At 44.2% G+C, this 15,434-nt stretch overlaps 1 protein-coding gene across 1 annotated transcript; it reads right to left on the bottom strand.

Moving 5' to 3' along the window:
• Positions 1-4,686: 4,686 nt before the first annotated feature.
• FBXO47 (F-box protein 47) lies at positions 4,687-13,954 on the bottom strand. Its single transcript, XM_074926968.1, has 10 exons — positions 13,774-13,954; positions 13,179-13,349; positions 10,312-10,388; positions 9,681-9,758; positions 8,449-8,557; positions 7,390-7,566; positions 6,651-6,797; positions 5,917-6,059; positions 5,390-5,549; positions 4,687-4,805 (listed from the first exon to the last, which is right to left on the bottom strand). The coding sequence occupies exons 1-10, from the start codon at positions 13,952-13,954 to the stop codon at positions 4,687-4,689; spliced, it is 1,362 nt and encodes a 453-aa protein (XP_074783069.1).
• Positions 13,955-15,434: the final 1,480 nt, after the last annotated feature.

The following is a 15,434-nucleotide window of genomic DNA, read 5'->3' as shown; positions in this document are numbered from 1 at the left end:
TGGTGATCCTCTCCTACATCATTTACATGCTCTAGAGCCATGCCGGGGAAGATGCGGCTCAGCATCAGCCTCGCAATCGAAGCGTCGTCCAGGTGAGCCGGCTGCTCCTCGTCCCACCGGGCTTTAATTTCTGGGGAGAAACGTGTCGGGGGAGAGGGGGGAGCGGGGATAATTTAGGGTTTAAGGTTCTTTGGCTGCTGGTGCCTCTGCCTGGCTGAGGCAGCCGAGCTCAGGGCTGGAAGGAGGGCACCAGGGTTTATTTTATAAACCAGGCCACCTCGCCCGCTGAAACGTGCCCCGGCTTTTGTGTGGCCCCTGGGCTCTCCCTGCGGGGTCCCTCAGCCCCTTCCCGTCTGGAAAAGCTGCTCTTTGCCTTTTCGAGTGGCGCAGCACAAACATGGAGCTTTTGTTCCCAAGAGGGAGAGAAATGAAACAGCTTAGGGGAGAAGCAAGAAGGGATCCTGGTTACATCATTTTAAAGGAGGCAAAGCGGGGGGGTCGTCCCACTGCCTCTGCCCCTCCCCGTGCTGGGCGAAGGGGGGCTGCTGCTGCCTGTGCTCCCCCCCAGTGTCCCGGCCCAGTTCAGCCCAGTTTCTCCTTTCTCTCCCACAGCCACTGCCTGGGCCACCTCCCTCGGAGCCTTCTGGAACAGCATTAACCCTCGGCGAGGAACCGGCTGCCCAAGGCGGAGCGAGGGGCATCACGGAGGGGGCCCAGGGGGGCGAAGGGGGGACATGGGGTGGCCGGGGCAAGGGGGCGTCCCGCTGCCGGGCCGGGGGTGCGAAGGGTCCTGCCCCCTCCACCCCGGGTGGCTTAGCCCCCTGGGATGAGCGCTCGCGAGGTCGGTCAGTCGGGTTTTCTTTTCGAAAAGCACTTATATTTTTAATTAAAAACGTCGAAGGAAATTAAATAAAGAGGAACGACACGAGAGCGTGAAGGCGTCTGCTGGTGTTGGCCCTGTCAAAACGCACCCCTGGGCAGTGACCATGGGGCTGGGGAGTACACGGCTCCGGGAGCAAACTCTGCTTCTGGGGAGAGACGGGGGCACCCCGAGAACCACGGGATCCCCACAAACCCCACCGAGACACCTCTGCATCCCCGGGGGGGTCCTGACCTGGCACCGGGGGTCTGAACCAGGCTCTGCCCTGCACTCAGGTCCCCTCACAGGTTCAGGGGAGCTCTGGGAGGTCTCAGTCAATATCAGTGTAGAGAAAGGAACTTTTTTAATAGGATGGAAATTTCTGTGGGATGGAAAGAACATTTCAGAGCTTAATTTCTCCCAGCTTGGAGAGGTCTGGGGAGGTATTTGAGGCCTCAAGAGAATTTTTCCTGTCCTTTTATGAAGCCCTGCATCAATCCCTGCCCTTACACTGTCAGTCACAAGCAAAGCTCTTTTCCAACTGAAAATTTCATCCTCCTAGAAGAGAAAATTTTCATATGCCTGGTCTCTCCTGGAAATTTTTATTTTTTCTAAGCACCCGAAATATCTGTAATGGGGAAAACTGCTCATGCCTCGTCAGTTAACCATGGCACCATCACACGAGTGGGGGCAAGGGAAGAGGCTCCGGTGAGCGCGGGGGCTGCACGGGCACCGCCGGGGTACACGGCTACTGGTCGATGAGACTTTCAGAAGATGGTGTTTACAGAAAGAAGAGGGATTTCAGAGTCTGGGAATGCTGGCTGTGGTTACTGTTGCCAGCTGAATACTGGACACTGCAATTTCCTGTTAGTAAAACTCCCGAGAGAAACACGAAGTTGGTGACTTCGGTCCCAAGCGTGTTCTCCGTGCTCTGGTCTCAGCCTGAGCTGCCCAGGGCGGTCCCTCGCCGCTGAGCCCTGGAGATGCGGAAAAGCTTCTCACTCCGCCACCAAATATAGTCGAAAATCAGAAGCTTGAAATACTCTGGGAGGAATTTCTTCAAGCCTAAGTCATGTTCTCAATAACCTCCACTTGGTGAGTCTGTATCTGATATCAACATCTGCAGTGATTAAGAGAGAGTGAGTAACGAGGAATGCATGGAATGGAAACTCAGCTGAGTGTGAAACCAGGAACAATAATTTTCTCTCACTCTGAAGGTTCCTCTCCCCTCGGAGGGCCTTACAAACCCGCCAGCTATGCACAACAGCCCCTTCCGCCGTGCCCCAGACCGGCCAGCGCCGCGCGGGGAGGTGAAGCGACCCAGCCCAGCAGCTGAGGACGGCAAAGGAGTTGGAAGCTCCGGGCAGGGGCGGCGTTTGCAGCCGGACCGAGGGCCGCAGCGCCCGGGGTAGCTCTTTAGCCGATGGGATACGGCGCTCCGCAGCCCAGGCTGCAGCCAGGGTGCAGCCCTGCGCCCTAAAGAGCTCCCCTGGCACAGGGGGAATTTTCCTTCTCATCCTGGGAGGGTTTTTATCGACTCCCCACGGCAGCATTTCAAATTTGGCAGCAGAAGAAAAAGCACTGTTTGCTCAAGTATCGCTGTCCCAGCTCCCCCGGTGCGCGGCGCTGCCCGGGGGCTCCCCACCTGGACACCATTAGCAGGGGGGGTGGTTAATTGTGAGAGACAATCGGAGGGAGATATGGGGAAAGGAGGCTGCAAGGCCTGGTGTCGTTTTCCAGTTCAAACCAAACTGGTTTGGGAAGCACTGCTTTGGTGGGCTTGAGCTTTGAGGAGGAAAGGCCTCGCCTGGTGGGAACGTGTGTGTGAGCACTGCGAAAACTGACGGCCAACACTTGCTGAGCTGGTGTGTGTGTAAGAAGAAGAGCTGTTAATAATAATTAATAACGCCATCGGTATTTCACAACTGGCAGCTTCCTAAAGCTTGTGCTCCTGGAGGATCTGCTGCGAGAGCGAGCGAGCGAGCGCCAGCAGAGCTGACATTTCAGCTTTGTTGGCTGCTGCCAGGGAATCAAAGAACTCACTTTTCCTGTGTCGCCGCGCTCGCATAATGGCACCCCTTGTGACGGGCTGTAATTTATTGCCGCTGTGTCCGCGGCCCCGGGAGACGAGACGGACACGGGCAGAGAAGCTGCACCAAGGCTTTGTGTCGTGGCACAGAGAAGCAGCCTCACGGCCCAGCAAGACCCCGGCCTCGGTGGGTCAGGGCTCCATTATTCCGGATTCCATCCGTTGAGGTGATTTATTCCTGCGGAGGAAGGGAGGGACAGCCAGCGAGCCGGGCTGAGCGTTCCTCCTCGGCGGCTTCTTGGCTGCACTTCCCTGTGGCCAGTCTGGTTGGTCGCATTTTGGGGTCGTTAGGGACATGTCTGGAGGCGTTTTGTTCACTGAAGAGCTAGCAGAGTCTTGCATTTTGCTTACTTCAGACATAAGACGTAGTTGCAGCACAATTGTAGCATCGCAGCGTGCTCTTAAATATAACCTTCAAACAGCGAGAAAAAAGGGATGTTAGCAGCCATCGCCTGCAGACACTCCTCTCGGGGAAGGCTTCACCTCTGCCATCTACCGGCACGCCACAAAGAGCCTCCAAAAAAAATGATATCCCGTATCCTTAACGCAGTCAATCCCTGCCTGTAATTGTATATTCAACAAATGTCGCAAGAACTTTAACATGCAAACTTCCAAGCAAATCATTACAGAGCTGTTGTCGGCTCATTACTGATGGAATCAAGTGGGGGCAGCTGAGATAAATGGGCACGGCTGGGCTCTTTGCAGCGGTTGAAGACGGGTTTTCAAAGCTAAACAGGGGCCCTGCAGCTACAATCTGGTCCTGGAGGAGCACTAAAACATTTGAGAAGTGATTGAGGTGGAGATGAAGGTTTATGTAATAGTAGGAAGAAACCAGCCGTGTTGTAAACAGTGCACAGTAAAGTAAGCGCCTTTTATTACGCATTACATATTTCTGTTTTGAAGCCAATAGAGCAGAAAATCAAAACCTTTAATAAGTAGCAAACATTTATATCCTTCAATGAAATGGTAACCTTCACCTATGCGTGTTTAACGTGTGTCTTCAACTTAGCTACATCCTATAAAGGCAAATACGCTTTAACAGTTCAGTTATGACACCAGGCAGGGAGAGGGATTTGAAGTTTCTTCTGCTTTATGGTTAAAAGGCGCCTGTAGTTTGAGGGGAAAAAAGCCTGCCTTGCTTGATCAAAGCAGTGAAATTGCTTTCAGGAATCTCCCCGTTCTGCTAAAGCTGAATGGACAATCGATGGAGTAGTTCTGTGGTAGGATGCAAGACTTAGCAAGAGAGATCCTGGCAAAGTGGGAAAACGTAGCTGTGCTTCTCTAATTATGCCTGTCTCTTTCTCCTCCAATTCCCAAGAGAAAACAAAATTAAAAGATCAAAATGTTTTCGCTTCTGAACTAAGACAACATTCTTCAAGATGTGTATGCACACCAAATATGAAAACCATGTCATTTTTATTGTGTATGCAAACATACACAGTGGGAAAAGAATGCAGTTCGTGTTCCCAAACCAGAGGCCCCTCTGAGCTTCCTCCGAGCATCGTAACGCGGCCTCCGAGGAGCAAACTGTGCACAACTCCGCTGTGACTGCTCAGAGGTTCCATCAGCTCTTTCAGCTGGTCTGACACCTATGTCACCAGCTTCTCCTGCTGCTACTCCAGCTCTTACTGGAACGGAAATTTAAGAAATAATCAGACACTGCTTTGCAAATGTTTAAAGAAAAAAAAAAAAATAATCCAGCAGGAGTAAGTCCAGCAAGTCTGAAAAATTCAGAGCATCAAATGGTGTTGCTGGTTTTTCCCAGGGTCAGGAACAGGATTTCTCTATGGAAGTTCGCTTGTGCATTTATAAGATGGAATAAATTCAAAATGATGTTGTCCTCTTCACCATGATCCCCTACCAGGGCAAAGAAAACCATTTTAGTGAAACCAAATGACTTCTTCAAAGATAAATCTTACTGCTGCAGTGTTTTCAGCAGAGGCTGAATCAGCAGCCTCCGCTTAGATTTATGAGACATCAGCTACTGCACCTGATGGCAGGACAGCTGTGAAATAACACAGGAGACTGTCTCCAGAATTCCTTCAGCAGCTTGTCCAAAGATGGACAAGAACAATTGTGCGTTAAGACAAAAATCTGTCCTAACTGAGCAGGCCGTTCATCCTTACAGCTTGCCGTCGGAACCGGTCTCGAGGCTTTCTCAAGGCTGACAAGCTGTGGATGGGGAGCAACTGCAGCTTGTGGAGCTGAACAGGCTGCCTGGCACCTGCCCAGAGCCTGGGTTTAGACCCAGCCCAGAAGGACCTCGGCCTCAGAGCTCTGGTGGGACGTACTTGGAAAGACTCTTGGTTTCGCCATCCACAATGCTAGGAATCTCTTAGACAAGAGAGACCGGTTCAGAGAAATGTCTCTCCCAATTAGGACACTTGATCGATTATTTTATGTTATTCAAACACCTCAGGCTCGCAGACCCACAGGCTTACCCCACAGCACTGCCTGTACCATGTCCATGATCACGTAAGCAAAGGCGCTCTCCACGCTCTGCAGAAAGTTTTTTCTCTCTCCCGGAGTGCTGAAAACTTTGCAGACCTTTTGCATCATTTTTACCACCCAGTCCATGGAGTACAGGTCCTTCTCACAGACCTGGCGTGCACAGGAAATATTAGAAACACAGCTTTTATGATGAGCACGATGTTATAAAAGGCAAGATTAAATCTTAGAATTAACTATTGACTAATGAATGACTGGATCAGTGGCAGCCATGGCCTGGAAAATCACGGCTTTTTAGGAGGCCATAGAGGTTGTTCTTGTTGTTGGCAAGCTAAAACGGGAACTTGTCAGCCTTTTGCTAAGTCAAGGACGGGCTGGCCAGCTTGCAGGGACCAGAGGGTGGAAGAGTACCAAGCCTCTGACTGGATTTACTCCTGGTTTGTAGGAGTAGATGGGGAAACAACAAATCTGTGGGCAAAGAAGCAAAAGGCTTGAGCCTGCTCTGTTCAGTAGTACTCACCAAAGCCAGGAAGACCACAAGTCTGGCTAAATCGAGGGCTCTCCCATTCACAGCTTTACTGGCCATGAAAGTGAAGCAAATGCTGTTTCCACTCAGAACAAGAAGCCGAGCATTGTTCTCCATGAGCCACTCCCGGGGAACAACTGTGTAATAAAATAAAGAGAATTTTAGTGATCTTTGAACAAAAAGAAAGGCGTGCTGCAGTAACTGTTCTGGGAGATGTGAATTTATTAACTGTTGGTTTTGATAGCAAACCCGAATTTGTGAGGGGATACCCTCTGGAATACAGTTGCAGCAACAAAGTCTCATAAGTGATTCCTACCAGCTCTTCATGTGATCTAATCTCACCCCGAACTGACTTTCTCTGTAGCCATTAACATCCTTTGGTAGAATTTTGGCTAGAACAAACATTATGTTTTCAGTTTAGACAGCTTGGACAAGGTTTCCGTAATAATGGTTAGACAAGACTTGAATTTTAAAGGTCTGCACAGGTTCTTAAAATATTTCACAATGGGGAGAGACAGCCTGAATTTGTAATCAGTGCCGGGTTTCTCTCGTCCCCAGCTACTGCCTGGCTTCCAAGGATAATGACTTTTCCAGTTATGCCACAGCTACTGTGAGGAATATTACAGTGATTTTCCCCAGGCACCTGCGTGTCTGAAACACACTTATTGCCAGATTTGGAGGACATGGGCATATAATCCTACAGATTAATGAGAAAGGCAAAACCACACCTGACAGCTCATCCACAAGACTGATAACATCATCTGCTGTCCATTCTCTCGCTTCTGTATCGTACAGCAGTTTAATGGCATCTGCCAGACCTTTCAGACTGGTGTCATCTGTTGGTCCTTCTATCATTTTCTGCCAGATCACATGTCCTGAGCAATATATTAATCACAACTGCTATTAAGTGACAAAGGACTTTTTGTTTGTTTGTTTTTAAAAAACAAGGAAGGTGCTAAACTGGGCCTTAGAGCTGAGTCAGAGGAAGGGATTTAAGTAAGATGACTCAGTCTTTGTGACTGAGGTTTTTTTCTCCTTTTGTCATCTTAGTAGGGATGGTGGTAGTTGCAGCATGAACCAAAGGGAGATTTAAAGAATCCCAGATCTAATAATTAAGTGAGAAAGCATGCTTTTCCTCAGAGAAACAGCTGTTTCTTTGAGGTACATTTGAGCTAACTCTACCCTAAGCAGGGGAGAATAGAGGAACAGAGGGGCAATTTCTTCACTTGAATTGTAACTTTTTAATATATATATATATATACACATATATACAATTTATGTATTTTATGTATGTTATTGAGATCTGGTTAAGCAGAAAAATTTGGGCGGGCAATACGATTACATTTTACATTTACATTACGCTACATTTTATTTGCATAAAGCTTGGTTTTCAGAAACGCTGCATCCAGCAAGAAAATCTCATTCTCAGGGAGCAAACCTCAAAAATTAACCCCCCAGACTACTCACCATCAAGGGATGACACTGGCCCAAAGATGATATACAGCAGGCGAGCTTGATTAACAATGGGCCACGGCTTTAAAATCCGAGAAAGCCAAAACGCAGAATCACTTTGATGAATCCAGTGGTTCAACAAGACACTACGACAGTATAATCTTATCTGTAGCTCTAGATTTCGGGCACTTCCTGGGGTAAAAGAACATAGATATTATAAATCCGTTCAGCCTCATACAATACACATGATCACTTTTTTGTAATAGGAAGAGAAAGGATTTCCTTAAAGCTGCCCAAGAACATCTAGGGGGATTTAATGAAATTCTCAGCTGTTACTTCCTGAGTCTGGGCTCTTTTGGATACGTTGCACTAATTCAGGCCATAAAATCTATCGATGCACCCTCTGGTACCTTTCTACAGCAACTCACGCATGTCTTCAAGGGCACTCTGCTATGGTTTTTAGTTTCTGGTTTTTGGCACCAGTAGGTGGAAATAGGAGGAAGTGTGTATAAAGCCTTCCACAGAAATACCCAGCTCTGTGCTGGGAAACATGAGAATTCCTTGAGAGGCATGTACGACCTCAGTGTTGTGTTTTAGAAATATTAAACCTAAGTTTTTACTGCATCGCTTTATTTCTACAGTGGGTCCTTTCCCATTGATTTCACTGGCACTGGTGTATAGTAGGAAAGACTCAAGTCCGTGTTGCTGTTTACGTATATACATCCCTTACGCATTGGTTTGATAATGGAATGATTCAAAAAAACCCTAAATGCTTCTCAAGACAGCTCTCTTCACTACAAGGTATATGTCGAAGACAAAAGCACTTGTCCTTGCTTTTGGTGAAGAAAAAAATAGCTGTATTCATCTATGGGAAGGCCAAGTGTTTGCTTTAGAACGCCCACGTTCTGTGTAATGTTGGAGCTAACAGAACATACAGGAGAGTCAGGAAAGGATTGTGGTGCTGCAAAGCTAAAATATTCTCAGTTGTGTCTGCAGTAATCAAGATCCATTTTCTGACTTCTCCATGCTAGCGTGTTTTGATTCTGTAGGACTTCCGTCGGCTTTGCTGATTACCCGGTTTGCTGCTGACAACTGTCTGTACTTTACGGGGTAAACTGCTCAGCTCACAGAGGAAGTTAAAAACCCGGTGACACTCTAGTTCATCCCAGCCGGCTGTTAGGATCTGAAGGTTAAAAAAGAAAGGGGGCAAAAATGAATCGATTGAGCCATAGATTCAGATCACAATGCCATTTCTCGCACTAGATAAACACAATCTGCCCTGCAATTTCTCCAAAGAACTGGGAGGGAAGGTGTCGTACCTGGAGGGTGGGGCCTGCACAGCATCCCCCCTGATGAGCAGAGGGGACCGTTATCTGCTACGGAGGTGCTGCACATCAGGGCAGAGGTTGTACTTAAGCTTAACGCAGCCCAGAATCCAAAGCTGCTAATGGTGTTCCACGTTCAGGGCCAAGAGCTAATTTTTTGAACCTTACGTGGAAAAGTACACAAAAGGTATTTGCTACAAACATCCCAGTACAAAGAATTATCTGTAACTCTTAACCACAGAAAGATCGTCACATTTTTTGCATTATCAAATACTTTAATGCTGTGTATGCATACAGCAACTGCACGCACAAGTTTCTAAGACTTAAATGCATTTAAACTGTGCTCAGAATGCCTGTTCTTCCGAGAGAGAACTTGTTTCTGTGTTTTTTTAAACAAAGTTACTCTCCAGTGAAGCCTCCATTAGGGCAATTCTCACACTTCACAATCAAACATCTCAAGTAGTGCTAAAAAGGCCCTACCCATAGTGTTTTACTGCATATTTGCAATCACAGTAGTCATTACAGTAAATAAACTGTGGATTGCTGAACTAATTAATTTGATGCTGATTTTTTTTTTAATTAATTTCGAGCGACCATGAGCTAACAAAAATATTCTGGCATGTGATGTGTATAGCCATTTACTTTTAAACTAAACCATCTCTGCTCTTGATTTGTGAATTTGAAGCCGTGTAATAAAAAGCTCCCCTTCTCCCGTGTCTTCTTAGATAATAAATCGCTAATCAAAATCCAGACTGGTTGGTAGTGAAATCCAGACCAAGGAATTCTCAAGAGTCCAATCAGCAATTTTAACAACCAGAAAGGAAATTCAGAGAACTGTGTGAATAAATACCTTTCCCCTACACTCCGAGGCTCAAAGCCATCTTACACTTCTAAATATCTTGCAAAAACACACATTAATTTAGAAAATGAATTTAATTTTCTGTTTGTGATACTTGCCTTCTCTCCATAAAGATACTGTACCTGTAAAAATACCCCATAGCACTGTAATCCTAAACAATTCAAAGGACTTGGACAGCCATTAAGTTTAAAACAGGAAACCTGCAAGTGCAAAACACTAGTAATTTATCTCAGCTGACCATAAACTAATTCCTGTGGTTGAAATTCTCTGTACTACTGGTGTATCAACAATACTGATTAGAGAGGTTCAGAAGGATTCCCTTCCCTTACTGTGTAAGGAAACAAGTTATAGTACCTATGTTACGGCTTAGCATTAAGCTCAAAACTCTGGACAAATGAGTGTGGAAAAGGTCTCTAAGAAGAGTAACCCTGGTTTTGGAAAAATAAGATTTCTGCGAAGACCTGTGCTCTTCCACTGCAGAATTTCTAGTAGTCCACAAACTGAAGGAAAGTTGAAAACCACTGACTGGGGAATATGGAATCTCAGAAGAACTGGCCTGTGTTCAGTATGCTGACTTTTCTATTGTTATTAAAATGAGAGCGTTTTCAAATCCATAAATTCATCACACAGTAGTAATAAACTCCAGCAAAGGGACAGTAAAAGGCAAAATTCAACCAGCAGTTGCCTTCTAGAAACGGTATTGTAAATGCAAGGGACAATTCCAAACACCAGTGAAAAGGGACGTGAACTTACTTCCGAGAGAATCTTGTGTACATACTTGAGCCGATCTTTTGTAGGCAATAGAAATGTGCATCTTTTAAGCAACAACCCTGTGAACAGAAGGAACACATACACGACTGTGAGTATGCACACACGACACGTACGTCCCTGAATTACCTGGAGCATTCACATCCCACACCTGCACCCGCTGCTCAGAAGAAGCTGCTGCTGCCCCGCAAAGGGGGTGACACAAGAGCACCCTGTGCTCTGGGGAAGGGCTTTTGTAATGGGGGCATCTTCCCCTGAAAAAACGTTGTCGGGGAGTAAGTAGGCTTCCTACGCCGTAACTTGTTTGTTGTGTTGTTTTAAAGTCTCTGTTAGTCACAGTTGGAGCTTTATTAAAAATTACTGTATTGGTTTTGGAATTACAGCTGTTAAAAATATTGGAAATAAATGTTGCTTGTTGCACCTCTTTTAACAGTACCCTGGGGAATGCTGGTTTTCCCCTTACATCATGGAAAGCTGAGATTCCAAAATTTTTTCAAGATAGCCACATGCTCTGAAAATATTCTAAACTGTCTTAATGTAAAACATAGCTAAGAGGTAAAATTATTTTCCTATACAGGACCGAAATGGTATGTGTTTAGGATGTCAAAGTCTGGAGTCCGTTATAGTGTGGAACAGCTGTTTGTTAAGCAGCTTTCTTTTCTACACTACTGATAGCAAATGGGTTAACAGCTTGCTTTTACCAGAATAAAATATATATATATATTGTCTGTTAAGTAATCAAGAAATCCACAGAAATGCATTTACTTGGGGGGGGGTGTGGGGGTGTGGGATGGGACTTTTTTTTTTCATTGTCAGTCTCCTAAAAAATACGTAACTTCTTCAATATCAAAAAGTACTTTATGCATTTCCTTTGGTTCTAAATCGACTCTTCCCTTATTTAGAAGCGTGTTAGCATTCCTACATGACAGACATAATTTATTCATTAGCCTAGGACATGGTCCAAAGCTCAGTCAAGTCAATTTTCTAGTGACTAGATGAGACTTTGGAGAGAACTCCCTGAAGAACAGTTGAAACTGTTCAGACAGCGTAGCTGCAGAGCAGAATACAGCCATCAGCGTGGGGAAAAAACTGTTTGAGTACAAAGGGTTGAGCAAAACAGACTGCTCCGGGTTTTGTACAGCCAAATCCCCCCTGTGCGGAAGGACAGTGCCACCATCATTTATAACTCACATTTTAAACAATGACTGAAATTCTGACCCCATTACAAGTCCTGCAAGATTTTGCCATGGACTTGAGTGGAGCCAGACCCCTCTGAGTTTAAGTGAGATTTATGTAATACGTAGACCCCGTCCAGGCTCTCTGAACAAATTTTTGCCGTTGAGTCCAGTCTTTCCCGCTGTAAAGTAAATACTGATTTTGCAACTGACCTCTTAACAGAAACGTTCTCTTGAGCCTTCCAGTGATGACACAGATATTGCCAAAGAGCTTTATGTTTTGAGTATGTCATGGGTTTGCTACTGGCCTACCATAATGATGGGCTCACACCTACATTTAAATAAGTTGCCATTTTGTATGGGGCTACTAGAAAGCCCAAACTAATGTTTAATTTTTTTTTTTTTGAAGAATTGTAGGGTTTCAGGCTTCATTTTAAAAATAAACCCCTAAGATTATTTTAAGATACCTAAAAAAACCTACATGGATTGCTTACAGTAGGAGGGTTTTGGTCTAAATGGCTTTAACAGTGTTCCTTTACTCTGTGAATGCCTTTATTTCACGACTTCAGCTCAAACCATACTTATAATTCTGCATCTGACCCTGGCTCTGTTTTATTTCTCTGTCAAACAAACAACGTTTTTTTTTAATCAGACAGGTAAAAGTAAATAGATATGGATCAAATTGTTTAATGTTCTTCTCTGATAGGATGCTTTAGAATGAATTAGAATCTATGAGTTTTAAAAATTAGCAGAAAAGTTAATAAGCAAACGGTTTTGGATTTGAGGCTGTACAGCACTCATTACTATTGCACCCATGTTATTCCGATGCAGGTTTCTACCACGCTACACCAGAAGTCTGAGGAGCTGAAAGAAAGAACAAGTGAATCTTTTCACCCAGAAAGGTTTTCTTCGCACTCACCATACCATGACAGCAAAAGCACAGACATTTTTACATTGCCCTTAAGCTAAGAGCAAGAGGAAAATGTGTTCTCTACGCCCATTTCAGCCTTTGATACGAAGCTGCCAGGGAGAATGCTAGTCACGGACAACTGTGATAACATTTTTGTGACGAGCATACTCCTTTTCTAAGCAGTGGAATGTGATCTGCAATACGTCTCCAGCAGACTATCAAGCAGCCTTTCTGATGGCAACTGTTGCTGGTCACTTCAGAATTAGGCTGGGTTTAAGCACTGCGGCTGCATTTCCCAGACTGAGGAATGCGAGCTCCTCCGAAGTGATCCATGAAGGCGGCCTGGACAGCCAAATTCCTCCAGCCAGTGTGGGGCCTGGGACTCGTGGTTTCTGCTGCAGTTTCCAGTAACGGTGTCCAAACAAACTAAATTTGGAAACACCTACTACTGAGAACTGATCCTCTGCCCAACCCCTGCTTGCCATTTAATAGGAAAAAATAAACATAGAGGAGGCAGAACATACATTATTTTTTCCATAACTATGAGGTTTTGGAATAATTTCAGGTAATTCCTCCCACCTCTCCCCACCAGTTAATGCTATTTGAGGGGGCTATTTGGCATGGGGAGGAACTTCACTTTCAGAGAGAGCTGCACAAATGATTTGGGCCGTATCCTCAGCATTTTACTGATCGATGCATATAACAGAAGAAACCTTTTAACTGAGCTTGGTTCTCCCCTAATTGTTCCATTTGCATTAAAGTATCACCTAGAGATTTGTAGTGCTCTAAAATATAGGATCCTTCTCTCTTGCCAGGTAGCTCAAGGTTATGAAAGTCTTGCAGTAAGAGCCTTCGGTTTCCTGATGAGGTTGAGATGTAATTAATAAGGTTGTTGCTGATGGTTTTCGACACCATGCTCAGCACGCTGATATCCTTCACTGAAAAAGCAAAACCCAGTATACCTGTAAATCTTTACTGCAAGAAAAATGCTGATCACTAGTCACTATCTTTATCTTACTTGAAAAATAGGCTGAGCAATAAGATTCACAAATAAAACAAAAATTAATTACTGTTTATCTCCTTTGCCAACAAACTGTAGTAATTAGAAATGGATAGATCTAAGGAACACTTTTCACACATAATAGGCAAAAAGCACTTCAAATAGTTTGTAATTATAATTTAAATTTTGGTCATTTGGTTCTTCATACATAAAAGCTGAAAATACAGAGAATGAGTCACATTAAATGACTTCAACTAGCTAACAGCTAAAACGGTTTAAATAATAATAGCTTTTTCTAAATGGAAAACTTTTGTGGCAATTTTCAGATATTGGAAGTAATACCTTTCTTATCAGATTCTCACCTGAGAGATAATTCAATACCATTTGAAAGATCTCTAGTGGAAGCGTTTGGAAATAGTCAAGTGTTGACAGAGATTGGGAATCTGTGCCCAAGATGTTCCAGCACTGCCTGGAGTGACGGTTGCTGCGTCTGTATTTTCGGTTGGGAATCAAAGTGCAGCTGGTCCGTGCAGTGGATGTCATTGTTCTGTTAGTCCAACAAATCTAACCTGAAGAGAAAATATGGAAGTCCTATTTTCAGAAGAGGAAAATACTATACCCAGAGCTAGGCTAAGAGGAAATCACCGCACTGTAGTCACAGTGATGGAGTGTGAAAATCTTGTCATATGCGTAGGATAAATTTTTGTTTGAATTTAGTGCAATGACATGCAATTTACTACATGATTTTCTAAATCCATGTCTCAGAGAATGGAGTATTCAGCTGATCTTAGAGAAGGAAAAAATAAAAGCACTGGTGATATCAGAAAGTTGGGAAAATAATTCTGAAAGGAAACTCTTAAGGGAGTATAAATGATGGTACAAGCTAGAATAATTATCAGTATTATTTTACCTTGTTACACTAATTATTCAACAGAACAGAAAAAAGTTATAGGGATGCTGCTGAAATGTCATTAGAGTGATAACTGCTTATACACACGCTTGCATGTGACCAAAAACAAGATTAAAAGTAACAAAGTGGTCCTTCAAACCATTTTTTCCTGCAGCATTTAAGTTGATACATGGCTAATTTCATATAATGACTATCTGTGTGATATCCACAGAAATGATATAGTATTGCTATCTAAATAAACCCCAGTGACCCAGGCTTTGCCAAATTGATGAGGGTCTGAAAAATAATGAGTTTTAAAAGATCGATAAATACTTTCTTTTGATTTGCCTTCTGGTTTCGGAGTCTCTAGAATAGGTACACTTCACGATGTCAGGCAACAATGAGTTAGTGACTCACTACCTCTTAAATATTTTTTTTAAACTGAGATTTTTCACACTACTTCTTGACTCCAGCAGCTGAGGCTTTAGGGAAATTGCCAAAGAGAATGAGTGCTGCAGTATAATTACAAGAGCTGGCAGCACTGGTAGTAACGTATCTGGAACCCGTCCAAGCTGCAGTGCAACATCCCAGTTACCATCAGTGGGAAATACAGTCAGAGAATAGACTCATTGTTTCAAAGATTAAAAATTTACAAAAATTACAGAAAACAAGTTCCAAACATCCTTCATATTTATTACGAAAGCACGCAAGCCAGACCTCTCTAATATGCCACTGAGCAAAATTACCACATCCACAATGGGAGCACTGTTTGTACAGACAACTGAGAGAATACGGGGCATTTCATTAACAGCCTTACAAATGGGCTTGGCTGACTTCTGCTTGTGTGCTGGATAGTTTGCATTGTACGTTTAAGGAAGTTATACTTCACTGGAAGCATTTTTAATTTAGGTACGGTATAATTCTAGCTAGCTAAAGAAGCTTATAGTTTAAACTTCGACGAGGCTCATGAGCGAATGTAACTGCTCCTAAAATTAGTGTTTCATTAGACTTTTATGCTGCTCAGGCAAGAGACAGAAAATTGATGTGACACCCTTAAGAACAATCAAGAAACCACCTATAGATAAACATATGGTTATATGAAGGAAAATGTTTACCTTCTAGAAGCAAAGAAAG

The sequence above is a fragment of the Athene noctua genome, chromosome 25 (assembly GCF_965140245.1).
Source record: "Athene noctua chromosome 25, bAthNoc1.hap1.1, whole genome shotgun sequence".
NCBI classification, from domain to species: domain Eukaryota; kingdom Metazoa; phylum Chordata; class Aves; order Strigiformes; family Strigidae; genus Athene; species Athene noctua.
Note: the sequence above shows the minus strand (reverse complement) of the source record. Positions and strands in the feature narration are given on the sequence as shown.

What these genes read in the sequence shown, in the direction of transcription:
- FBXO47 (XM_074926968.1), bottom strand. Translation starts at nt 13,954, where the DNA reads ATGACATCCACTGCACGGACCAGCTGCACTTTGATTCCCAACCGAAAA. An exon ending in TACACAAGATTCTCTCGGAA is followed by an intron (nt 9,759 to 10,311) that starts GTAAGTTCACGT and finishes TTGCACTTGCAG; the next exon opens with GTTTCCTGTTTTAAACTTAA. An exon ending in GGTACAGGCAGTGCTGTGGG is followed by an intron (nt 4,806 to 5,389) that starts GTAAGCCTGTGG and finishes TTGCCCTGGTAG; the next exon opens with GGGATCATGGTGAAGAGGAC.